Source organism: Astatotilapia calliptera, chromosome 3, assembly GCF_964374335.1.
Source record: "Astatotilapia calliptera chromosome 3, fAstCal68.1, whole genome shotgun sequence".
NCBI lineage: Eukaryota > Metazoa > Chordata > Actinopteri > Cichliformes > Cichlidae > Astatotilapia > Astatotilapia calliptera.
Window position 1 is genome coordinate 57,898,255 of NC_137424.1, and position 26,657 is coordinate 57,924,911.

At 39.2% G+C, this 26,657-nt stretch overlaps 1 protein-coding gene across 1 annotated transcript in view; it reads right to left on the bottom strand.

The window, feature by feature from the left end:
• Positions 1-328: 328 nt before the first annotated feature.
• The window catches only part of LOC113017214 (serine/threonine-protein kinase DCLK2-like), a 28,162-nt gene continuing 1,833 nt past the window's right edge, over positions 329-26,657 (bottom strand). The window contains exons 2-16 of the mRNA XM_026160369.2: positions 25,344-26,588; positions 18,368-18,747; positions 13,495-13,621; positions 13,107-13,232; positions 11,829-11,902; positions 11,659-11,734; positions 11,003-11,108; positions 10,425-10,482; positions 10,217-10,336; positions 9,818-9,964; positions 8,752-8,885; positions 7,656-7,733; positions 7,395-7,491; positions 6,944-7,024; positions 329-6,820 (exon numbers count right to left, since the gene is read on the bottom strand). Coding sequence (XP_026016154.2) covers positions 6,680-6,820; positions 6,944-7,024; positions 7,395-7,491; positions 7,656-7,733; positions 8,752-8,885; positions 9,818-9,964; positions 10,217-10,336; positions 10,425-10,482; positions 11,003-11,108; positions 11,659-11,734; positions 11,829-11,902; positions 13,107-13,232; positions 13,495-13,621; positions 18,368-18,747; positions 25,344-25,779 — 2,181 coding nt within the window. The 5' untranslated portion in view covers positions 25,780-26,588 and the 3' untranslated portion in view covers positions 329-6,679. The remainder of the gene's footprint in view (positions 6,821-6,943; positions 7,025-7,394; positions 7,492-7,655; positions 7,734-8,751; positions 8,886-9,817; positions 9,965-10,216; positions 10,337-10,424; positions 10,483-11,002; positions 11,109-11,658; positions 11,735-11,828; positions 11,903-13,106; positions 13,233-13,494; positions 13,622-18,367; positions 18,748-25,343; positions 26,589-26,657) is intronic.

The window sequence follows — 26,657 nt, forward strand, 5'->3', positions numbered from 1 at the left end:
CAGCAATGTCTAAGATGGACCCTGCGGGTCTCTTACCGGGACCAGAAATCGACAGCCGGACTGCCACACGTCCCCTCCGTGACATGGTGTCTGAGCGGCGTATGCACTTTGGAGATCACATTTTATGGCAGTTACGCGGAAGACATCCGGAAGACTTGTGTGTGTTATTGGGAGGGTTGGGTTTGGGGGTGGGTCGTCTCTGCTTGCCTTTCTGTAAAAGTACACCACTATGTGTCAAATCTGTCTTATTTGTGTTATGTTATCTATCCATGTCTCTATGTTTGTATGTATGTATCACAAGTTTCCAAAAAACAGCACTTCAACATTGTATCATTGCATTAGTTTAATTTTCACAGTTGAATGCATTTGTTTCCTCAGTACAAATCAGGGTATACCCCCCTTCTTCTCCAGCTTAATATCAGCAAACATCCATGTTTCATATGAACACACATCACATTACAGATCATTATTAGCATTAACACATGTCTACAACATGTCGTTAAAACTCTTTTCTTCACTCCTCTCCTTCCACATCAAGCCAAGACTAGTTTTCCTAAAAAGCACCTCAAGGTGAACTTATGGTTAATCTTCCACAGCTTTGAAGAAATTTGAGCTGCAAAGCAAGCCTTTTTTTTCTTGTTGAATTGTTCAGTTTGATTGTGTTAACAAATCGATTGTGTCTAAATTCGTAAATTAAAGATTTTTCATGCAAAAATCCTGTTATTAAATGATTTAAGACATTCTTTAGTAAATTGTACTGACCTTAAAGATCAACCTCAGACTCAGATTTCTTTTTGGAAAACCAGCCCAGTTTGGTTCAAAATCCTAACTTGTCTAGTGCATAAAAAATAAAAAAATAAAAAATAAAATCAGCTCCTGTCTATAATGAGGCATGATGTAAAATGATCACACACACTCAATCAATCACATCCCATAAAAACACAAAGGACCCAGTAATCACAGCCACCCGGGTCAAAGTGAAACTGAATCATCTGTTTCCAACTTTGCTCAAAACAGTTCAAAGTGTACTATTGACATAGTAAAACCTTACAGCTCATGATCATCAGGGTTTTAATGTCAAAGTTTTTCATTTACAACCAAAAATAGAGATTTTTTTTTCATTTGACAGCTACCTTTCTTTGGAGAATTGCAAATGTCATGGACCAAACATCTAAAACATGTAAAACCAGCCAAGCTGTATACAGTGATAATGACAACGATGTACTGACGTGCAAGAATGTTAAATTATTTGCTGGATGCTTGAAACACCCAAAGAAATCAGTAAATTTAAGGTCACACATCAGTTAGACTAATTGCAAGAATGTAAAGAATTTAAAAAAAAAAAACAACAACCGAAAAAAACCAATCAACTGACTTTGAAAACATAAAATTTATATTAAACTTTGCATGAGAAATTGTTTTCTTCCCAATAATTTGACTGCAAATTGTGTCCCAAAATTCCTTGAGAAGATTTGGTAAACCATAATAAATTTGAAAACTAAAAGTAATAACAAAGGCAGGAAATGAAACTAAAGTAGATTTGTGAAAATGGTTGGCAGTTAAATTTGCACAATGGGTTCAAAGTCGACAACAGCAAAAACTAATAGATGCTGAAACGCATCAACACAAGTGAAACATCAAGTTTGGCTTCTTGTTGACGCGGGTGGCTGCAACAGTAGCAACAAAAAGGCTCTTCTTGGTTTGGTATGAAGTATAAAAAGGAAACAATTAAGACTACTGGGTTCATAGCAGGCATAGAAGGTCAAAGACCGAGCCGCTGACTGAGAGTTTGGCTGCCGCTGAAGGTCTTCATGAGTGTTCAATGTGAGAAGATATGTACGGCTAGCTTGTTAGCAACATTCTAAATACATCGTCGGTGCTACTGAATATAATACTGTCAGTGTTACCGTCAGCAGTTACTGAGTACATGACCGTGCCATTGTGATTTATAATACTGCAGGGCTGTAACAAAATGTCCAAACATTAAAACATATGACAGTAACTGGTGCTAATTTGGTGCTAATGATATAATGCCATTCAGAACACAATTAAATTGTTTTAATTCTGGGGCTTATTTTATTGTTTCACCTAAAAGAAAATGACCCCAACAATGTATCTGTCTGCAGCTATTGTTCTGCTGTACATCACAGGCCATTTAATTGTTTAAAGAAAACAGTCACGTATTCAAGGCTCTGCAAAAGTCCCTTTTCTAGACATTGAGGTGTTTAAGATTTTGAAACGTGAGTGTACCAGCAAGGTAAAGTGTGTTTTTTTTAACTGTTTTTTTGTGCAGCATGCATTGGTTATTATCACACCAATCATTGGGCCGGGTCTTCTTAAACTGTTGCATATGACATTTTCTTTTTTCAACTTCTTCATGTTGCTGGAATTTGTTGTAGGTATTAGTTTATGCATATTTATGATTGTATTATTTATTAAAAGCTTGTTCAGTGGTTCCTGTAATTGCCTAGGTACAGTCAGGTAGCTGTAACTTTTTAATGTGTGAGATAAATAATTTTCTGCCCTTCAAAACAGTTTGTGAGCTCGAAGTTATTTCATTAGTCCCACTCATGAACACTTCAAATGCCCCTGCCAAACTCTCAATGAGCAGCTCCAGCCTAAGGTCAAGGCCATGGAAAGGTTATGCTAAGCTCAAAGGTCACGGTAAGGTCATAACACTGCATTAGGTCAACGCATTTACCCAGATGACGATTGACACTTGGTTTCAAGTTTTAAAGAAAGATGCAAACAGACTCAGAACTTACAAACCTCATACATTCCAGTTTTTCCACAGGACTTCAAACATTATGTCGTGGAAATCAACTACCCACGCACACAAACACACTTTTTTGTCGTTGTTTTTAAAAACAGGCATTCCTTCATTCTCACTGATGTATGATCAGTAATATCACAGACAGCATGATGGGTGTGTGGATGGAGCAATATGATTGGTGACACCTCACAGACGCATAACCACATGATGAAAGAGCTCTGTCAGTGTCCAGTCCTTCGTTGCTACCAAATCTATCAAGAACTTGACTTTAAGGTAAGAACTCTTACTTCACACCCTTCAGAAACTCCACTATTCTTTAAATTTAATAAGTATCTATTGAGAATGACAAAATGTTCCAATATCAATGTGGAAAATCATTTGTTTCATCCAAGAAACGCAGTCTCTTTGGGCAGCACAAGGTTTTTTCAGGGTGCTGACACCACATGTCTACAATGAGACTTTTTTTCTTTTTCATCGTCGTAGTATTTGTTCAGGCTGCTACTGTTTCCCTACTTCACAACTGACTCACACAGACAAACAGACAACAACAGACAGAGTGATATTTACATTATTTACAACAGATTTTATCCTCCGTAAACTGCTGTGAACCGAGGAGAGGCAGTAAGCTCGGGGACTAGACTCAAAGGTGACCTTTATCTCAGTCATACTGCAGGTAGAAACTTTAAAAGGTTGTTGAAATTGTTTTTGAAAATGTGACATTTTGAAGTCCCTCAGTTCATTTCAGATACAGTGCGAAGCCTGGGGGAATAGGTAAAGGGCAGAAGGCGAGTGAGACGACAGGACGTGTCCTTCAGAGGAACAAAAGGAGTCTTTGTACATAAGGCTCATTGTTTTTTGGCTTTCAGTGTTCAGAAAGTGGCTTGAAAAAACCTTCACTGAAAAATTCCAACTGGAAACTATGCTTTTAATTTAACTATTTATCAAAACCTTTAACTGCTTAATTTTACTTAATTTGTTTAATGACATATTTTAAATATTTGCTAACAATTTGAAGTGCTGTAGTTTAATATGTATTTAAACCTAGCGTCCTATTTTAACAGTATATTTACTTTCTGTGCAGTACACAGTTATGTGAAAAAGAAACTAAGTGCACCGCATGATTTTTATCTTTTACAATCAATTTTAATCTTTCTCTGTATAACTTTATCACAGCTAAAGTTATCAGTCTCTCACACTGTCGTGCGGGAATTTTGGCTCACTCTTCTTTACAGCCGGAATCAAATGATTAGTTCATTACCAGGCCTCTGGAGAACTTTAAGATGTGTCAAGGAGGTGATTTAGCTATTAAAATCAGCTGTGTTGGATCAATGACACATCTAAAACCTGCAGGACACCGGCCCTTGAGGCCTGGAGTTGGACATCCCTGTCTTAGATCATCGAGGTTTATGTTTATGCACAGCTCTGTTAATGTCCTGTTAGAGGACCTCAATCAGGTAGAGGTCAGGAGTCATTGCAAGCCCTTGATTCTTTTGATTTTCCTGTTACATGACCCAATTTCAGCCAAGCGTTTGTTGTAAAAAAGATGGCCTCAAATTTTACTCTAGAATACTTTGATTACAGAGGAGTTCATGGTCAACTCAATGCACGCAAACCATACTTGTTCAGGCTTTTCTGGTTATACTATAAACCTCAATGTTTGTGTGTAAATTTTCATTTGTTTAATCTACACACAAACTTGGTGTACATGCATTAACGTAAGATTCCATACAGAATACACTCGCAAAATGTGAACTTTGGACAGAGAATCTTTTCTTTTTTTACAGTCTTTTTCCAGCTGATGAAGTATCCTATGTTTAGATTTGCCAGTATCTCGCAGTAGGAAAAGTCAATTTCCCAAAATCCAGACAAATTCTGAGTGCTTCAAAACCAAAGCAAACACAACGAGCCTTCATGTGTGGCTATCATAAATATCAAACTTCTAGGGACTTTAACTTGTAAGAGAAAGCAATTAACCAGCAGTGTAAACAGGCACAGTACTCAATCACCTCCCTAGTTTGCAGGTGCAAGTAGAAGAAATGAGAGACGTCCTTCGGACCAGCAGAAGGAGGGCTGGAGGGCAAAGGCAGAAGAAATGCGACGTTTCCCGGAATAAATGGAAGACATCCTGGTTGCCTAGCAGCAGGGACTACAGAAACGATAACCTCTAAACCAGAGAGAGCATTTGAAAATGAGTCAGGTGTTCATATCTTAATGAAAGTGGTTGACGCCTTTTTACAGCCGTCCAATCAGTTTTTCCAGTGTCATTCAGATAAGAGGTAAGAGCCATTTACAAGAAATGGTAATACAGTCCAATCAGACTCTGGATCATAAAACAAGATGAGTTGAATAGCACCTTCATGGTGTCCCGACATCGATATAGTGTGCGTCCTTCAAGTAGCCGGGCATTGTGTCTCACAACAAAATGGGCATTTAATAGCATTCTAATAGAGCTCATCAGCAGCAGAGACATGTCTTGTAAAAGTCTTCAGTAGTTTTAATGGCACAGACCAAAGGTGGGATGGTGTTCACAGGATAGACAAATAGTAGAGAAACTGGTTTGTGCAACAAACTCCCATTGTTGCAGACTTGTGCAGCTTCCAGTAGAAATAAAGAAGAAAAAACATACAAAAAACCCCCCAAACAGTACATCCATCCAACCAAGGGAAGCAAAATGACTCCAGAGTAAAAGTAAGGGAACACGACTGCTTCCAGCAAATCAAAATAGTGAACAACTGTTCTAGACACTAAACTAAGTTTGGGGACACTTACTTGGTTGGTTTGAGATGACACAGGTTGTATTCTAAATCATGTAAGAAGGGAAGTGTTGGGTTTTCACTTGATCTAAGGAAACTTATTATTTCCACTAACTTACATATTTGGTTTTCCAGATGGTATAGGATGGGCCACATTTGCTTGTTTTCCAGTCCTCCTCCTCCTTTCCTTTCTTCAGTCAATTTATAGAAAACAATCTGCATTCTTGACTGGACTTTTTGGATTCCACTTGGTGAATAAAGAATGTCTCCATGACCCGATAGGGGATATGTTCTAGACCTGAGAGAACCTGTTTGTTGGTGATATGTTTGGGGTAGATTAGAAAGAATGTATTTTGATGACGAAGATTAAACTGAACATACTTTAAATAACATTCAATTGACTTTTTTCGGTTCTTGGCCAGGGGAGCCAGAGAGACCATATTTAAGGAACTTGTTGGGTTTCCAGACTAATGTTTGCTTTCTAATTAGCAAAGTAAAGTTTGTAAAGTAAAGCAAAGTAAAGATTCAATCACATTTCTGATTAAAGAATGTATAGTATCGTGTTCGATTCAAGCAGATGACGGGTGACTGACAGGACTTGCTGACTTGCACAGGGAGAAATTGGATTAATTCCACATCACAAGAGAGGGAAATTGTTTTATACCTCACAACCAAAATGGGAATATTTGTGGAAGAAAACTGAACCAAATCATTTTGTTTCACAAAGCATGATGGGACTGGTTTCATGTCAAGTAGATTGAACTAGATTGGTTTTAAATGGTGGGACCTCTTTTCGGTCTTTAGAAGAATGAACATGTCCAAGAGAAAGAGGTGTAGAAACTTCTTCAAGTCCGATATGTTCTGTTCAGTTTCCTGAAGATGAAATTAAATAAAAGCCAAGAGGAAGTGATTGGTTTGGTTTTAAATGGAAATGAGAGAAAGCTAGAATTCAAAGCAGAGTTGTTGGCTTCTAGAAGTTAAAACTCATTTAACTAAGGTGACATGATGTCATGTAACAGGTTCTAGACCAGATTAAAGGGAACCGATCTGGTCTGGGAATTAATGAGACGTTCAGATATAAAGAAACTTTCTGGGTTTCCAGTGGACCAAACAAAGACTGTTCTGTTCTTCCATTCAATAAGGGGGATGTGTTTTAGACCAGAGGTGAGGGAACTTGCTTGGTTTCAAGTATTGGGGATTCTTCTGGTTCCTCTGGTTCCTCTGTTTCCAATGTGTCTCCACTGTTCTGCTCTTCAGCGCTGCTCACAGTGTTGGATTCTATAGGAGCCTCATCCTAGACAAACACACCATATTTTACTATGAAAATGAAAATAAGCATTGAGTATCGATGACCACCAAGTTAATAATTACTGTATTATTGCAGTATTGATGAGATTACATGTCTGAGTGCCCTTACCGTCACCCAGGGGTGCGACAGGACCTCCTCGGCAGTGAAACGGGCATCCACATTCACTTGCAGCATCTGACTTATCAGCATCTGAGGACCAGATCATGCAACAGTTACCAGTCTGCAGTACACCGTACCAATGTGCTGCTTACTAGGTCACACTGCTGTATTTCATGCTATGTGCCTTTGCTTTATATGGTTTCTCTTTTCACTTTGTCCTGCTGAATAGCCTCTAATTTTGAGATGGTTAAAATTCAGTTTTGTGCTTCCTAAACCCACTAAATAAGAGATCAAACCACTGAAACTTCATAAAAACTGGAAAAACATTAACTCAAAAACCATCTTAGCAAAATGCAGGGCTTTAGTCAATGGTGAAGCCACAAGATAATCATGTTTGTTCTTGAGCTGATGTCGGATACCAAACAATGTATTTACTGTTTGCAAACTTCATGAATGGTACCTTTGCTGGAAGACTGATGGTGTCCCAGTCTGGAGACGGAAACTCCAGCTTCCCTCTGAGGATCTGATCAAACAGCTCCTCCTGAATATTATTCTCACTGAGGAAGAGCAAGAATCAGGAAAAGCTGTTTATTAACGTAACCAAAATGATGGTAGGTCACATGATACCAAAGCAATACAAAAGACAAGACTGCGTTAATACAACAAATGAAACAATTAACACATGCACGACTGGATAAACAACAACTTTATGCTAACTCACCTTCTGAAAGGAGGAAATCCACACAGCAGGATGTAGGTGATCACGCCTGCCGCCCAGATGTCCACCTTTAGACCATAACTGCACACATACACAAACAAAACAGTGTAATATAAGAGACGGTCAACTATAAATAAACGTTTATAAGAAAAGGTAAGAAGTTTTTTTCTTTACAAGCAAAAATAAAAGAAATATATATTGATACATTTCTGACTTAAGTTATACTACATGTTGTAAACAATATTTTTTTTTATAGCAACAGGATACAAAGCAATTATTCTGGAGGTCAATTTTTTTCAAAGACTTATTACATTAACTGTCACTAAATTTAAATATTTATATTTATTTAACATTCATATATATTTTAATAAAGTGAAATTTTGGTCTTTTCATTTGAATAATTCTTTTAAATTGAAGTTTTTTCATTCATTTAATTCATTCATTATCCATTTAAAATTAAAGCTTTAGAATCAGACAACAATGCATCATATGTAATGTACATATATATAAAACCACCAAATATATTACATTTATTCAGACCACCACCAAATGTAAGGTATATGTCACAGCTGCCCTAAATTCACAGTATTTGTAATTAATTTTTACATTTCTATAATGGTTACTCCACCAGTATGTTCAAACTCTTTAATCAAAGTGATTAATTGCTAAAAATAATGTTGTCACCCTGTGTATTTTCAAATTTACTGTTTTATAAAACAGTTGGAAAAAAAGTAATGCACAACTTTTGAATGAAGATGACAAATTAATGGGTTTTAGAGCTATTTATTTTAGTTTATTTTATTCTGCTAAGCAAAAAACATATTGCATTGTATCAAGAGCCAGCCTTTGACCAAGTCTGTACTGACAATTTTAAATTGGTTATTTATTATTTGGATCTGCTATTTTACATTTTTTATGAATGCAGCTGTAGAAATGAGACAGAAAACAGGTCTTTAAATGTGCTCTTCATGTGCACAGCTTAATTTGCAGTATTTTTCTGCAGACCTAACAATCTAATATTCCTGCTTTCAACCATCTGTCCCAATCGACTTCAGAAAAGGAGATTAGCATAAATTTGGGGTTTTGTGACCTCCCTTACCCGGTCTCAGCGATGATCTCCGGGGCGACGTATGTCGGCGTGCCACAAACAGTGTACAGTGGTCCTTCCACCACTGTCGCCAAACCAAAATCCCCCAGCTTCAATGACTTAGTGCCATCTGGATATTCACAAACCTGCGGGATACAAATACATGAAATCTTCCCAAGGTGTACACAAAGACTGCAATCAGAGGAGGTAAACAGCTCCACAGGCTTATTTTACGAACCTGATAATCATGTTTCCAAATAAATCAGGAAGTCAACAGAAGTAATAATTACTCAGCATAATATATAAGTATAAGATACCTTTATTAGTCCCACGAGTAGGAAAATCATCAACCTATAGTTAAAACAATACAGCTTTTTTAAAAGAATGACCTAAAAGAAGTATTGTAAATAAATTACTTACAAGGTATACACTATATATTACCTTCAATTTATGTTCAAAGTATTCAAAAAAGTAAAAAATTACTCATTAAAATGTGTCATGAACTTACACTGTTCTTAAGTTAAAGTTTGCCTTACTTACGTTAGGTAATCATTTTTAATGGTAAATGGCCTGTATTTGTATAGCGCTTTACTAGTCCCTAAGGACCCCAAAGCGCTTTACACATCCAGTCATCCACCCATTCACACACACATTCACACACTGGTGATGGCAAGCTACATTGTAGCCACAGCCGCCCTGGGGCGCACTGACAGAGGCTGCCGGACACTGGCGCCACGGGGCCCTCTGACCACCACCAGTAAGCAACGGGTGAAGTGTCTTGCCCAAGGACACAATGACTGAGACTGTCCAAGCCGGGGCTCGAACCGGCAACCTTCCGATTACAAGGTGAACTCCCAACTCTTGAGCCACGATCGCCCCAAAAACACATTAAAATTGTAAATGTAAAATAAACAATGAAGAGGTGCATAGTTTGTAGACTACAGTTTATATGATTTAAAATTCAAGAAACTGTTAAAATAAAAGCTTCACAATTGTTTTTTCATCTTTTCTGAATTTAAAAAACGTAACTGCAAAATAAAATTCAAGTATTGTGAACACAATGTGTGCATGTTCGTACCAGCAGGTTCTCTGGTTTGATGTCTCGGTGTACGATGTTCATTCGGTGCAGGTACTTGATGGCTCCGGCCAGGTTGAACACCATGGCGCTGGCGTCTCGCTCGCTGTACTTTGTAGAGGAAGTGATGGCGTCGAACAGATCTCCACCCTGAACAAACAAAGGCATGAAAATAATACATTTGTTGTGTTTCATAAAAAGAATAAGAGCACTGGAGTGTTAGCAACTTTTGTGGTGATTGAAAAGTTCTTCGGTTTCTTTATTTTTCTACATGAAAAACAGAGGCAGCAACAGAAGCTGAAACCTGAAAAACATTCAGTTCATAGTTTTTGCTTCAATAAGCAGCTGAAAGTTCCCAATGTAATAACACTTTCTGGAGAAAACAGGAAGAAGAGGCGAAACCTTGACGAGCTCCATGACCAGGAACAGCTGAGTGGGCGTTTCGTCCACCTCGATTAACTGGATGATGCTCGGATGTCGAACCCTCCTCAGGACCGCCACTTCATTTTCTATCAGGTGCTCCTGTTTACACACACAGAGGTTTGGTGTCTTCATCATTTCAGAGGACTTTACATAAACTCAGGATTAGTCAGAGATCAGTGAGTCTTACCTTCCCACAGCAACGAGCTTTGTCTATGATCTTCAGAGCATACTCCTGTCCTGTTGACCTGTCAGTCAAACAAAGATAAAATATTACAGATTCACACACCTCCTGAATCCCAGTGTTGAGCTACTGCACTCAGAGGGCCACACTGAGCCTGAGAATAATACACAAAATCTGTCTGTGTTTGTTTCTTTGACCACAAACTTCTCCAAGACCATCAGAAGTTCAGCAGCCAACCTTGGCACACAGGTATATCTTCGGTCCCTTGAGGTTCTTATGTATATCACATCATGTTGCCTAGCAAACATTTAGCATTTCTGGACCTATAACACCTTATACCTTATAAAAGCATTGCAACGTTTTAATAATAACATCTAATTTATATCTACAAAACTTGAATTATGCATGATATGTCGTAACAGCATCATGTTACCTGGCAACTATCTAGCAAAGGGCTAGCATGAGGCATTTTTTGCATATAAACTTCCCCTACCCCTTCTAGTTTTTGACTTTTCTCAGTGTGATTAAGTATATCAGTTTACAAACAGCAGGTGCATTCACTGAGTTATGTGATGGTTATTTACCTCTCCACGCACTCCTTCACCACAGCAAAGTTTCCGTCTCCGATCACCTTTCCAACCTTGTACTTCTCGTTGATGGTTGAGGAAGAAACTGTTCGATTGCCGTTCACTGTGAAAAGAAGACTTTTCAAATGTCACTGACTTCCTAAAGTCTGAACACACAACCTCTGAGTTAACCTGAAAGTTTCAGAGTTTGACAACTTCCTTCAAAGCATCACCTCAGAAAATCTGCTTTCAAACCCACAGAGTCACAGATGTGCTGTCATCCTTACCCCCTCCTAAGCCACTGAGCCTTTTCTCTGAGTTTTTATTTGGTCTTTTGACTTTCAAGCACTTGTGCGACCCTCAGAGTGCAAGCCAGGGAGCATGCACTGATGCCAGAGGCTCAATGCTTTCAGCCTGGCACTGGGCACACAGTGAGGTTCTCAGCCACCATGTGTACTTTTATCAAGAAGCTGTTTTTAAATAATTCACTTTGATATTCAGCCTATAGCCTCTCAGGTCTTTCAAACAGCCATCAAACTCACTCAACTTCTGTGTCATGTAGGAGCTTTTTTTTTTGTAAAGTTGGATCTGTTACCAAGAAGTTCACATTTCACGGTCACTGACTTCAGATATTACACTCACAAACTGCAGACTTGATTAAAAGATAAACACACCTTCACCTTCAGCAGTGTCATCTGGCTGTTCAGCCTCTCCGTTTACATCAGTGGAGGAAGCACGACGAGGTGAGATCTGAAGACAAATGTAAGGATGAACCATTAGACATTTTCATTGCAAACAACAATTACAAATAGAAACAATCCATCAATCATCTGATCATTGTGACCTTGAGGCTGCGTCGAGTCCCGGGGCTGGTGGGGGATGGGCTGGACCTGGATGATTTTCCAGAGGTCTCATTAGCTGAAAGCAAGAAGGAAGTGATCTGATTGGTCAAAATAATTGTATACACATACCTGCATGAGTTTGAAGACAGTGATGAAGAAGTATGTGGTGGAAGAAACAGATGGTTAAGTGTGCTAAGAAATTATTCATGTACTTCATTCTTACTTGAGTGCCCATTTTCTGCAATTTAAACCTGGTCCCTTGTGAAAAAATGCCCACAATTCTACTCAGAGAACACTGACAGATGTTCATTATTCCATGTAAACAGGGACAGCCGTTTATCAGTTTAACCAGTTTGTGAAAATATTATGAAACGATCTTGCTTTGTAGCCCTTGATGTAACTAACTGAACCTATTGCAATACTAATCTAAATCCCTTTAAACCAGGGATAGGCCATGTGAGTCTTCCAGTGATATCTCTTTGTGACTATCAACACTAAATAAGACTTTTACCTACCACAGATGCATTAAATCGCTTCACTAAAAAGCAGCAGAAATCAATTACCACACATGCTTTGCCCAATTGTGGGTGCTGACACTGCACCAAGAGCTGGCACACAGTCTGCTGTGCAAATTTCACCGCTAATTTATTTATATTTTGCTGAATATTTTGCACTGAAATATGAATTTACTGTTAATCAGATCTTTGCTTTTTTGTTACGTTTTTTTCCTTTGCTCCTCCATGGCATGTTACACAAAGCGCTATGAGTGGAAAAGTGCTTTTTGAGGACACGCTGTACTGCGAGATGACATATGGCAATAATTTTTTTTGGCTAACAGCTCTTTAGAATCACTTTGTTGGTGCAAAAATGTTATTTAATTTCTTTTAAAGTGTCTGAGATTTTTCAGAGATTCGAGTAAAGAGGCAGGAACAAGTGATGTGTTTTGCGTTTGTGTTTTGTTGCAGCAAAGTGTCTAAAGATACATTATTTTTACTACGTAAGCTGTTACCATATGTGTAGAAAACACTGGCTGATTATATGAGTTGTTAAAAAAAAAAAAAAAAAAGAATTTCGGTGCAAATTTTAATTTGAGTGAGAAAGCACTATGTGAATAAAGGGTTATAGTTCAGATGCCCAAGGCTGAGAAACAAGGACTTTTAGCAACACTTAGATGATAGAAGAACTGTGTATGTACTTTTTGTGACATCAACCTGACAAAAACTTCTTGTTATATCTTTCTACTGATAGTTATTAGCGGCGGTTTTCTTATTGCTTCATACCTGGACCAGGTGACTTTGTCCTGGGCGGACCTTTGGGTAGAGTCCTAGAGGAGGAGAAGCCGGAGCTGCTGGGGGTCTTGGTTGTTTTCTGAGGGGCAGATGAGCGAGAGACCTTGGTCCTGCACTCTGGAAAGAGAGAAAAGGGTCGTGTAAAACTGAGAGCTACACATTCTCTCAGTGGTTAACAGGATTGTGTTATGAGCAGGCTTTTGATGTTTTTCATATTTGTATTTGCACATGTAAACATGTAAATACAACTGAATAAACCCTCCCCCAATTTTGTGAGTCTTTGTTTTTCTTTTTACGATTCAAATAATTTGTTGTTTGCTAACAAAAAACAGAAAAACACTCTACAAACAATACAAAGATGGGTGTGCGTCTGTGTTACCATTCACAAAGGCCGGTGTTTTGCTGCTGTGTGTGAGCACAAAGTCGTCCTGAGCGTAGCGAAACTTCTCTGGACCGCAGGCCATAAACACATCGTCATCCCCGAAAAAATCCTGCAAACAGGTCAGCTGCACACACAAAGAGAAGCACACGCTGTGATTCATCAGATTTTAGGAAAAGCTGCAGCGGCATATGTGTGTTCAGAGTGTGTGTGTGTGTGTAGCAACACCAGACATGTGTGCATGTGTGTGTCTGTGAGAGAGCAACAGAGCAGATGACAGATGGGAAATTTTGAATCATGTTTACAGCTGGCAACGCTTCAATGGGCTCTGACACACACACACACACACACACACACACACAATGTGCTGTCTAAGGAACTGTTTTGAGGATTAAATAGAAATTGCACATCAAACTGTCCGAGATTCAGAGAGAGGGAGGAGCAAGAGAACAAAGAGTGGGAGAGGAAAAGATGCAGAAATGAAGGATGAACAAAGGTATAGGAACAGGTATAAAAGATGAGAGGTTTACAGTTAAGGCTCAGTCATCAAAGTGAAATTCATCCCTGTTTCCTCACACAAACGCTGAGACTGCTCACAGGGCTGGTTGGAATATGAATATGAAAAGATCCTCTCACATCCCAGTTTTTGACGCAAGTGATTGCTAGATTTTAATCAACCCACAGAGCCTCTCAGAGTGACTACAAACAAATTTGATTTTAGCTAATTAGCTCTTTAAGTTGTCCCAGTTTATTCATTAGTCACATTAAATCATTAAGTCCCGACTCGGCACTGTGAAGGATTCCTCTGTGGTATAGACAAGTTATTTTCCTCCCACAGTGGAGCTTCCTCCATTTCAGACTCTGGTCCGTGCTCTCAAAATGGCTCGCTATTGACCGACTGCACATATGATTGATTTAGTGAAAAAGGCAAATAGTCAAGTATTGAGAATTAGCTTATACTCATGGTCTCCGGTCATAGCTTCTAATGCTGGTGTGAAGAGGACAAAAATCTAAAACACAAAACCTTGGTGTTTCTTCAGGTTCAACAACGCAAGTGACCAATTACACTGTTGTGTGATGTGGAAGAAAACTGCACATCTCTACTCTATTTGTGTTAGGCTGAGGTCAGGGACGGGGTTAGGGTTCTGGGGTCAGAGTTTCCACATCACAAAACTATGATATCACAACAGTGTCATTGGTCACTTGTAATGTTGAAGCTGGACCAATATTGATTATGATTACCATGAGACATCTACAAAAAGAGGATATCAGACGACGCCTGCAATTACCAGGTTACCCTAGCAGCCAGTTTCTGTATCATATCAAGTATGGTGGACCACTCTCGAGCACGTGTCACGCATTTCATTCATTCATTAGTATTCCATGTTACTTTTTCCACTCATGACTTATTTGTATTTATTCTTATCAGTCACCAGTGTACACTGACAATATACAGATGAAATAACTTAATATGAGCCAAACCAATACATTAGACTAATTTCTTCACTGTTAAGCTGCTTTCCACACTCAGACAGCAACTGATACAAAGTCATTTCAATGCTGTACGGTTGCCATGGGGACCACACTCCCCCTAACGGTTCCGGAACTGGACTGAACATTCTGTGTGTGTCTGTAGCAAGGGGCTGTTCCTAGATAGCTGGTTGCTACGGTAACCACACTGCAATGTCAAAGTATGTGAATGTGTGTATGTGAAACGGGATTTCTGTCCCACTCTTTAAAGAGGCTGTACAAACTGAAGGAACAGGGCAAGGACGCACGCACGCACGCACGCACGCACGCACGCACGCACGCACGCACGCACGCACGCACGCACGCGCACACACACACACACACACACACACACACACACACACACACACACACACACACACACACTCTCGCCTTGTTCCTGTGAGACTGACTAAATGAAATGAAGCAGTCTGAGGCAGAAAGAGAATAAAAGCCCTCATTACAATTCATGCCTTTCAAAATAAAAACATTCATTTACACAAAACTATTATTTGTTTTTTTTTGTTTCTGTCTGTTGATGTTGAAGTCAGCTGCATTTATTTTCAGATATAAAATACAGTATAAATACAGCAGAAAACACCAGCATGTTACTCAAGAGGTTGAAGAATTGTGTAAATAAAAAGTTCCTGCTGCTACAAGTCAGGGTTGGGCATTTCCACTACCTTATATATTTTCTATTTTCTATTACTGACAAAAATCATCCTCATTATTTTATCCTCTTACAGACAGACGACCATTTACACTCACATCTATGAGCAATTTAAAATCACAAATTAACCTAACACCACTAACTGTCTGCCATTGGACTGTTGGAGGAAGCTATGAGAGAGGCCATGTGAATATGAGGTGAACATGTGAACTCGACAGTACCAACCAACGTGCTATGTTGGTGAAGAGTTGGAGGAGGTAGGTGGGGAGAGAGAAGTCCGAGTATGTATTCCTGTTTTGTGCCAGGGCACCAAAACAAATATGAATGATAAACAAAATACTCATTCCAAGTTTTTTTAGGGTTTCATTAAATTGGTAATGCTGATTGGTGAATCCTGTTTGTGGATAGGTTAATTTTCTCTTTAAGTCTTTTATAATCTTTTCGTACTATAACTTTTCAAGTGTGATATCAGATAAATTTTTTTTAGTTCTTCTTATGAACTTTTGAAAAGGGTCAATGTTCATATATAAACTTTGCCCGGGGGAATGCTTTTAAAGTAAAAACAATGAGACTGTTAAGGAGGCAGATGCAATGGATACTTTTATTTTGAAGGAAGCGTCTGCAGAATGTGTTTTTATTTTTCCCAAGGCAATGGTGCAGCTACATCTTAACAAACGGAGACAGTTTTGTGCCTTGTGTGTGTGTTTCTGAGGGTGAACTCAGTAGACTTATGTGTAAGTGTGTGAGTGTGTGTGTACAAGTCTGAGCTGCATTCACTACAACAAGCTTCTTTCAGTCACACCGGCGCCTCGACATGCTGTCTTTGCTTTTCTTCAGCTCTCCGTTATCAGCGTCACAGTTATCTGTAACTTCAAAGACAGAGCGCGTGCATGTGTGGGGTAAAAATAACCCTGCCGTGTGATGCGTTTAAATCCTTAACCCAATATGAGCTCACAAAAGCATTTTGAGGAGGATCAGCTCCTAGTCAGACTCTGTTCAAATTAACTTCAGCTGACTGCTGCAGTTCCAGGGCTTCAAACACATGTACTTATAAAGAGCAGAGAGTGCAGATTTAAACTTCAAGGAGACTACGCTAACCACCCGTACACTTTACACTGAAAATTGCACCTTAAATGAACTCTTTTATATATGATGAATCCCAAAATGAAACACATTCCTGGAGTAATTTTATAATGAAGTGCTGTAATTTGATTTCCGCAGTCAGCCCTCGTTCACTGGCCCTGTGTTGTCTGAGTGTGCGTCAGTTTAGAGCTCAGCGAAACGGCTGAAATTACTTTAACTGTGTGTCACAGTCAGGCTGTGAACATTACCCACAGTATGTCTAGTTCAACCCATTTGTTGCTGTCATTTTTTCTAATTAAACCGTAAATTGCTGCCAAAAAATAGAGAACTTCAGAAGAGAAGATATGACACTTAAAGAATGCTGAATAGAAATCAGTGGGAGAATTCTCCACTGCTAGAGACGACAGATGTCCTGCTCCTGAACTGGGAAATGCATGAGCCATGTGTTGTCACTCTAATGCAAGTTCATGGCAGTTCTAAGTAAAGATGATGGTAAGTGGCTTTCGGTATCTATAACCTGCATTAGCATATGATGAGTGCTTTAGTGGTAGGAAGCACAAATGTTGATGGATTCTAGCTTTAATAAGAGTTTTGTGATTGGTGGTTTCAGGATCTCATTCCTGCTTTTTGCAGATGATGCAGTTCTGTTGCCTTCAGCTCCCAAAGGGGAAGTTTTTAAGTGAGTGGGAACCGCAGATAAAAATCAGCACCTTAAAGTCTAAAGCCATGGTTCTCAGACAGAAAAGGGTGTGCCCAGAGGAGTGCCCACTCTGGGTGAAGAACAAGTTGTCGACCCAAGAGTTGGTGAATTCTGTGAGGTTGTCTGTTTATCAGACGATCTAAGCTCCTACATAGCCTAACGTGTAGCCATTAGGTCAGGGTGGATACCGCCAGTGGAAATAAGCTTTCTAGCAGCGTGTCTGGGCTCAGCCTTAGACACAGGGTGAAAAGTGTTTTCATGGAGGCAGCAGGCGACCATATGCTGCAAGTCTGAAATGTAGCAGCCCGAGTTTGAGTCAGAATCCCATCCCTTTGATGTGTGTCTTCACTCTCTCTCCCTGTACTCCCGTCCCCCCAAAAAATCATCTTCAGCTTTATTCTTCTAATTTCCATGAATAACTGGCTCTTATAAGGAAAAAATACAGTGGGCTAAATGAGTATAAATAGATGTCACTTTTGGTACATACACAAGATGAATCTGAAACACCTGCATTGACTCCATCAGACTAACATCGAACTGTAGAAGCACTTAATAGCTTAATAATTGATGGCACAGGATGCAGGAGTGAACTTTTCAGTCTAGAGGCAGGTGTAAATCATTACTCTGTGTTTCACTCATTAAGGATTTCCTCCTGAGCTTCCTCTAGGTGTAAGTGGGACTGAAAAGAAGTGAGCAGGCTCTCTTTAGTTCATGGATTTCTAAGTACGAGTACTTTATATGTCTATGATTATGCAGGACAGATGTGTTCTCCACTGAAGCTGCTAAAAGTCTGAACATACTGTGTAAGCGTCCATGTTTGCTGCTTTATCAATCCATGAAGTAGCTTCATGTTGCAGCTTTTTCAATGTTTGTGTCAAAGAACAAAACAGGAACACCAAAAGTTATCAAACCTGTTTCCCGTCCAGCGTGTAGAGCTTCTTTACTGCTCCAGAGTCCAGCTTGATGGCCTCGGTGATGTCCGCCAGCACCTGTTCGAAGGAGTGCGCCGTCTTCTTGTTCAGGAGAATCCTCACTGCCTTTCGAGGCTTCACGCCGCTGCGGATCACCGTCACCAACTTGGGTTTGATGAAGTCTTTGCTCTCTCTGCCCTCTCGACTTTCGGGGCGATCTTTGGGGACGGTCGTCGACACTCCTGTGGATGCCGTGGAGGCTCCACTTGACCTTGCTGTTCCAGGCCCAGCGCTGGCACCGGGCTTCCAGCTTGGGACGGAGATCTTGGTGTAGTCGACCTTCCGGTAAGGCTCGTTGGAGGCACAAATGTAGCACTCGCCTGAGCAGCAAGGCAGGGTGTGAGGAGGAAAAGTTACATTAAAAACAAATACTGCAAAGGTTTTACAGGAGAAACTTTTGACTAAAATTAACCAAAAACCATTAAAGCTCAATATCGTACACTGAAAAAAAAAGCATTAAATATCTCACATAGTTAACTTAAATATTAGGCTTTTATGAAATGTGTGTTCAAGGACACCAAATGCCACCAAAGACGGACGCTGTTTTAGCACGTTAATTGCAATTTCTATTTCTATTTTGTTGTGTGTTTTAACCGGGGTTAATAAAGCTATTAACTGTATCTTAATTTTCTAATGTACAATTAAAATAAAAAATACATCAGTTTGCGACTTTGTGCCAATTAAAAGCACTTTACAAATGACCTTTACTTACATACAAAGTGTAGCAGTGGGCAATGGGCCCTGAAGTACACTTTGCAATATCAACAGCAGCATGGAGAAAGGCAGGCACGATTAATCAGCTGCCATGACTGCAGTCCTTAGGCTTTGAATTCACCACATTTAAATTATATTAAAAAAATCCTTCTGCTACATTTTGTTCACCCGGAACGCAGCTCTGTTCTTCATCCTGTGCCCACTTTTTTATATCTGCAGTTCATTTCCGTGTGTCTCAGAAGTATTTTGCTGCCTTCTGTCTTTTCCTTACTTGGATTTTTATTGCATGTTCTTGGCAGTTTTTTGCATAGTACTAATCCTTTCAAGTAAAAATTAAGTTATCGGTTCTTTAATAGACCATCATCACAAAGATTGTGACCATAACAAAGCAACAATATTCAAGCAACAACTTCGATAGAAACATTAAGCAAAGTGAACTGGCTCTAAAAGGCAGCCTTGAATACAGGAAGCTATGCTGTGTCATCTGTACCTGCTGGCTGTTGTCATGGACGCAGTTAAAAGGTGAAATAAGTGAGTGATGTACAGGAGGGCGTTCAGGGTCACAGGCTTATTCGAGAGCGCGGTAATACAAGCTTTGTGCGTGACAGTGGATGAAGAGAAGGTGACAGCAGATGTCAGATTCACTCCTCTCACTCTGTCTGATCTGCTGGAAAACTGAACAGCTCGTCACTCGTCAGAGCGTTCAAGCACCCAGGCAGGAAATATGGAAATGATGAGCATGCAGTGTTTCATATCGCAGCGCAGCCCCAATTAATCTGACTGCGATGAGTATGATAATAAAATGTAAAGTCAGACTGATAATCCAGTTTTGTTTCCACATAAGCTGTTATTCAAAAACAGCTTGTTTCACTTAGTGGTCATATTAGAATTAGTTATACTACCTTAACAGATGTACTAGCTATGAATAGAGCCTTATTTACATAAAGTGTTCCCTACAAAATAAAGACGTTACATTGCTATAGTTTGCAACCCAAATTAAGTAAAAAGACAGTTTAATCTATTTCTTGCAATTTTTTTGGCTGGTGGGAGGGGCTAAGAGTAGAGCTGCTATTACTACACATCAGACTGAGCTGGATGAGGTGGTGGCATCTCACTACAATGCCTCCGGGATGCTTCCTGGGAGTCTTACTGGCAGGAGGCTTCAGGGCAGACCCAGGACATGCCAGAGAGATTATGTCTCTCATCTCAGCTGGCCTGGGAATGCTGCAGTGTCTCTCCCAAGAAGAGCCGAAGGTGGTGGCTGGTCTCTGCTTACACTGCTGCCTCTGAAACCCAGTCAGTAACCAGCAGGAAATAAGCAGTGGAAACCTAAGAACGCCACCATTCAAACCCTTTTAATTCAAGGGGTTCTTTTTTTGTATTGTGTTTTTTTTTTTTTTTTTAAACTACAGCTTCAACATGTTGAGATCTCCAAAATCTGCCAGGAGTGGTTAGAAAATGATCATATTATTAGGGGCAAATTATGGCTAACCTATTATTTAAAGACACTTTTAAACACACTATAATTAAAAAATTTCTTCTGCATCAATGATCTCATTGTCACATTAAAGGGGAAAAGAACCTGTTATCATTTGACATAGACCAAGGTTTCATTTTCAGATTATCAGTCCAAAATCCAATATTTTAAATTTACAGTCCAAAAACATTCAGTTGGGGGGGGGGGGGGGGGGGGGTGTTAGGTTAACTGATCATTTTAAAATTGACCATGCGTTTGAATGAGAGTCTCTGTGTTAGCCCTGCAACAGCCCGATGCACCCCGCCTCGAATTTCTCACCCCATCCCACAACCCAGAACTGGATAAGCAGAAGAAAATGGACAGATATACATCCATGATGTGGCCATCACTTCACTGCTTGTGCTTATAGAATCAGAATCAGAATCAGAATACTTTATTGATCCCTGGGGGAAATTATTTTTTGTTACAGTGCTCCATTTTAAACCAACATTAAGACAAGACAGACAATACGCTAACTAAGAATAGTACAATATATATATATATATATATATATATATATATATATATATATATATATATATATATATATATATATATATATATATATATATATACACACACACACACACACACACACACACACACACACACATACACATAGTGCCTCCAAAACAGATCACACCCTTCATGTCCAGGACTGCATGACAACTCTGAAGGTGTCCTGTAGAGCCTGGCACCAGGACATTAGTAGCAGATCGTTAAATTTGTGAGCTGGAGCCACCATAGATCATAGCTGCTGTTTTTGTTTTTAATGTTTTTCCTCATCAGCATCTGCATGAAAAGGAAATGCCTAAGATTCAAGAAACAAAAAATATTTGACATTTTGCTGATCAGAAACAACTAAACTATTAAAATAGATGTTCCCTTTGGCAATTTTAACTTTTATGGCACAGTTTTTGATGTATGTAAAGAAAGAAAAGGATGAACAATAAAGTTCTACCAATGATGACAAACAGTTTAATTCCTTTATTATCCTCTTACTTAGATTAGCGACTAATGTGCATGTGCCTAAATTTATTTGAGCTTTAAATCTGTCATCAGTTAAATCCATTAGGCTGTTTGTATAAAGAGTTTTTAAATATAAGATAAAATTATAAATTATACTAAGGCTCCAGCAGACTGCAGCTGATCACATGTACAACAGCCTCCAGCCACATATCCTGTTTTACCTTATATGGTTAAAAATGGCTCACCTAACACTCCCCTCTCTCTTCGTCTTTATCTCACTACCTTTCCAACGTGCACACCTTTCACTCTCTTTTAAAATCAGACACACGCTTATCTGTGCCAGCAAGCCTCTAGTAAAATGCCCCTTTTTTCCTCCCTTTGTTTCATCCCCATTACATGTTGACACACACACTCTTTCTCTGCAGGTATTGTGTGTGTGACCTTGTCTCTCCACATGCAGGCTTTCACTTTGCAATTCAAACCAGATGGACAGGATTGCTGCAGGTATTCATTCAAATACCTCAGTGACTAAACACAGAAGCACCGTCTGTGTGTCGATACGACATTAGAGCTGAGACACCGGCACAGTCTCTGTTCAGGAGCTGTTTAATGTAAAGACGCGACAAACGGGAAATTTAATGAAGGGTACTTTTAATATTTCAGCTTTTAAGGTTAAGAAATTATCGCATTGATTAATTAACAAACATTTGCAGCTTATTTGTGGAGTTTGTGACAATTTTTTAAGCATTAGTTTCAAAATAAAAACTTTTCTGAAGCTATTGTCTTTATTATTTTTATTGTGTCCATTAAATTCACTTGACTCAAGGTTTTTTTGTCTATAAAAAGCTACAGATTGCACCTTCGTGGCTTTTTATAGACAAAAAATAGACCTTCAACCAGGAGACTGAGGTTTGAGCCCCCTTTTCCCTATTACTTTTAGACTTTTTTGTTTTGTTTCATTTTAATTAGGATTTAATAAAACAACATGCTTTACAAAATCTTATAATTTAAAAGCAATGGAAAAGGATTCAAATAAGATTAAAATCAAGAAGGTTTAAACACTTAAAACCATTTTTGTGTGATTATATTGTTAAAAATAGGGGAAAATTTTAAAAGTTCAAAGAAACTTCCAAGTGATTCATTAATGATGAAGCAAACCAGACTTCCTCAAGCACTGAAATGGTTTAGTTGGGTTTTCTAAAACATGCTTTGGATTAAAAATAATAATAATTTTATTACAACCATAAAACATGATGTATATGAGCTGATTGTTATGGCTGCTGCCAAGCCTAGAAAAACCTGAAAGGTTATGATATTTGAAATCTCTGTCACAGTACTTTTGAAATGCTAAACCAATAATCTTGACATTCAGCAGGACACACTCAGATCAATCATCCCAGTGCATTAGCTGCTTTCCAGCAAAGCTAATCAGATAATCCATGTTTCCCCCTCTGTTACAGCTCAAATACTCAGTTAAGTTGTGAGCGATGACTTTTCCACTTCACACTCGCAGCTTTGAGCCGCTGTGGTCTGTTTGTCGTTGTTAAGTGCTTAAGAGCGATGCATCTGTCTTTTAGTAGATCTCCGGCTGAACAGCTTCCTGGCACTAACGCTCATCAGAGGACATTAAACCAGTCACTCATCAATATTGATGATAAGTGATGTTACTCAGCCACTGGTCTGTTTTTCACTAAATGACTTTAGGGCAACAGGATGAGCAGAGTGAGTGGACCTCGGAGTTGCTGTTAAATTATCCAGGAATATTGTTCATGCGTATAAATTTTAGATGTGGAAGACTTATGAGCATTTATGAGATACATGCTTCTTTATAAGATAAAGTACACTTGAAGTTTACAAGAGGATATTGGAGACAGGATATAACACATAATGATGGGTCATTAGATGACTGTGCACTGAATATGTGAAGGCATTAGTGGAACTGCTCAGTTTGGTCTTCTAGATATTATCTTTATTACTGTAATTAAGTCACAATAATTTTGAGGGGTTAAAAAGTGCTTGAAAAATTCTGTCAAAAGTGGTAAAAACTTACATAGTTAAAAGGTTTTATACACAAGATGTTTCAAAATTGTTCTGTGTCTATAGCACCATTATAGCATATCAATAACATAGCCCGCACGAAACCCAACAGGAAGTCCATTTTTACGGCATTTGCACTAAGCTGAAGTTTTTCCATTTCAAGGCATTATTCTTTAGAATAGTCATTTGTCAAACATTGGCAAAAAACTGCAATGTTAATCCCATTGAAGATTTTGAGCTAATTATTCACATAATATATGGGCAGTCCAATCTAAACATCTAGGTGATGCTAAATGACGAAGCTGGTGGGCTTTCCCTGAACGGTCTGTTGGCAACAGCAAAAAACAAACAAACAAAAAAACCCACAACTGTAATTGTTGGATATTCTGTAATGTCACACGTTGGGCAAAACAATTGATGGATGTATGTGTGCAACAGCCAGTTATCCATCCTGGGCTTAAAATATCCACAGGAAGCAGGTAGACCTATCAAAGGTGTGTGATCCCAATCATCACTGCCTGCAGTTTCAATTAACTGGATATCAGTTTAAAAGAGAAAGGAGTGTGACTAGATGGTGGGAAGGTATCATTTTCAATAAAATGTTAAAAACACAATTTTCCTTTGCTTCAACTTTAATGAGCTATGCGTTTACTGGTGGGTTCAGTTATCCCACATACATACAGTGTCACCATGGACAAAATCTATGGTAGAGATGATGGGATACGTCCCTAAGATACCTAAGTACCTTAAATTGCTCCCACCAAAATTTAACCAACACATATGCACTTATTTATTAATCACAAGCTTTACTTGGAGTCTCCAGCTTAAAATCTTCAATAGGATTAACACTGCTGTAAATCTGCATGTGCATAAAAACTACACAGGGACAACTTCACCAAATTACAGGATATATAGTGTCAGGGGTCGATTCAGTAGTGGACAACATGATACTTTTTATACAGAAACAGCTGTACACCTCAGACAGGTCCTGGGTTATTTCCCCAATGAATATTAAAACCGATATACCCTTGAGTATTACTGTATTGATTATGTACTTATCAGTCTGCTGTTGATGTACACAGAAATAAATAATTCAAGCATGTTTGGATAACAAAAGCCAAGAGGGAGCCGAGAGGAAGGAAACATGAGGAAGTTTAAACAAGACAGGCCACTTGATTGATCTGTGGTGAGAGTAATCAACTGAAGTCTGCACAAAATTATGACTCAGTGACAAATGACTACTGTATATTTATTTTAAGGATATGCAACATTTGCAGACAAAACAAAGATTCAATAGTCAGCAAGACCACTGCTAATATAAAGCACCTGACATCAAAAATCTGACAAAGGGAACAAATGTGTAGGTGGTCAACTAGGAATGGAAATGGCTATAGACCAATTTTGACTAATTTTATGATGACAAATGATCCAGGAGATCAGATGCTTTCGACAAAGGCATTATTGATGAGTATTGGCAGAGTAAATAGGGATCAAGTTAAAGAATGCCCTAACCACAATCCAGATAATAGTCTTAAAATATTTGTACTAACCACAGTAAGTGTGCACCCATAGCCTACTAAAGCGTGACATTTTCTACCTCAGCTGGGCATTTTTGCTCATTGCCTAAAGGTTTGTGATTGACAAGTTGTTAGAAAATGAAAACCAAGCTGCCAGTCTTACCTTCCACCAGCTCATCCATACTGGTGATCTTCTTGCTGCCATCTATAGTGTAGATCACCCGCACTCCTTGAGGCAGATGCAGGTTATCCGCCAACGAGCGTGTGAGCTCCATTAGCAGAGCGTCGTACGATCTGAACCGGTCACTAGAAACAGCGTACACCAGGCCCTTAAAGTACCGGTCTCCGTTGCGATAAAACCGGACCTTTTTGGCTCGTTTCTCCGAGGTGAGCGCCTGCAGGGTGCGGGTCCGGTAGTAGCTGCAGTTGGCGCTGTGAGCAGGACTAGGGACCAGGCTGCTGCCCCTGGAGCTCGGGCCAGACCCTCCACCACCAGCACTGCTGGTGGAATCATCTCTCTTGGCCCGGGTGGAGCGTCCTCGCCGAACCTTGTCACGTTCGTCAAAATGCTCCAACTCGAGGGTCTTACTCAGAGACATGGCGGATAACAGTCCAGTAACATTCAACGAAATCCGTGCTAGAAAAGAATCATCCTTCAAACAGCAGGAAAAAGTTTATCCAAGCTATGTAGTCCAGATCTTGCTCACGTATAGATAATGTGATAAGTAATCCCTAAAAAATGTGTTATAACTTGGAGACTTCCTTCCAGTAGATAGATTCTCATAGACCAGCTGTAGTCCTAAGACTTCTAAGATGATCTGTAGTCCAGTTGGCCTGAACGAAGAACCAGCACTGTGGCAATCAGACCAGTCATGGTTCATTTAAATCAACTGAAATCTTCATAATCCAGGTGAAATCCCCAAAACTACATCAGGTCACTTTGATGTAAATCCAGCTTAAGTCAGAACTCAAAAATATCCTTTATCCAATTTAAAAATCCTTAAAAATCATGTATTATGTTCATGCTCTAATCCGTGATGTCCACTGGTCAATAAGTTTGGGGTTGTAACTGTAAGGTTTTTGTTTCACCTTATTTTTAGCAAATTTAATGTGAATGTGAAGGCAAGTCTGATCCTTGAATTACAGATTTTTCCCACCAAGGCTAAACCTCCACTTGATTATCTGTCTGTCCTCACAGTCACCTACCTGCAGTGTCAGGAACGCAGCTGTAACGTCAGTGATCTGGCTTTGAACTGAGTACTTTGAATGAACAGACCTAGACAACCCATTCAATCGACTCCAGGTTTAGATCTGGGCCAGTGCCTCGAAGTCCCTCTAATCCTGCTTGATTTGGGATTTATGTCTCATTCACAATTTCTCTTCTAGTGTCCTCACCATCCCTCCGTCACTGGGGAAAAAAAGAAGAAATGACAATCACATGGTTTTACTGACAAGACAGAAGTCACCATCATCTCGA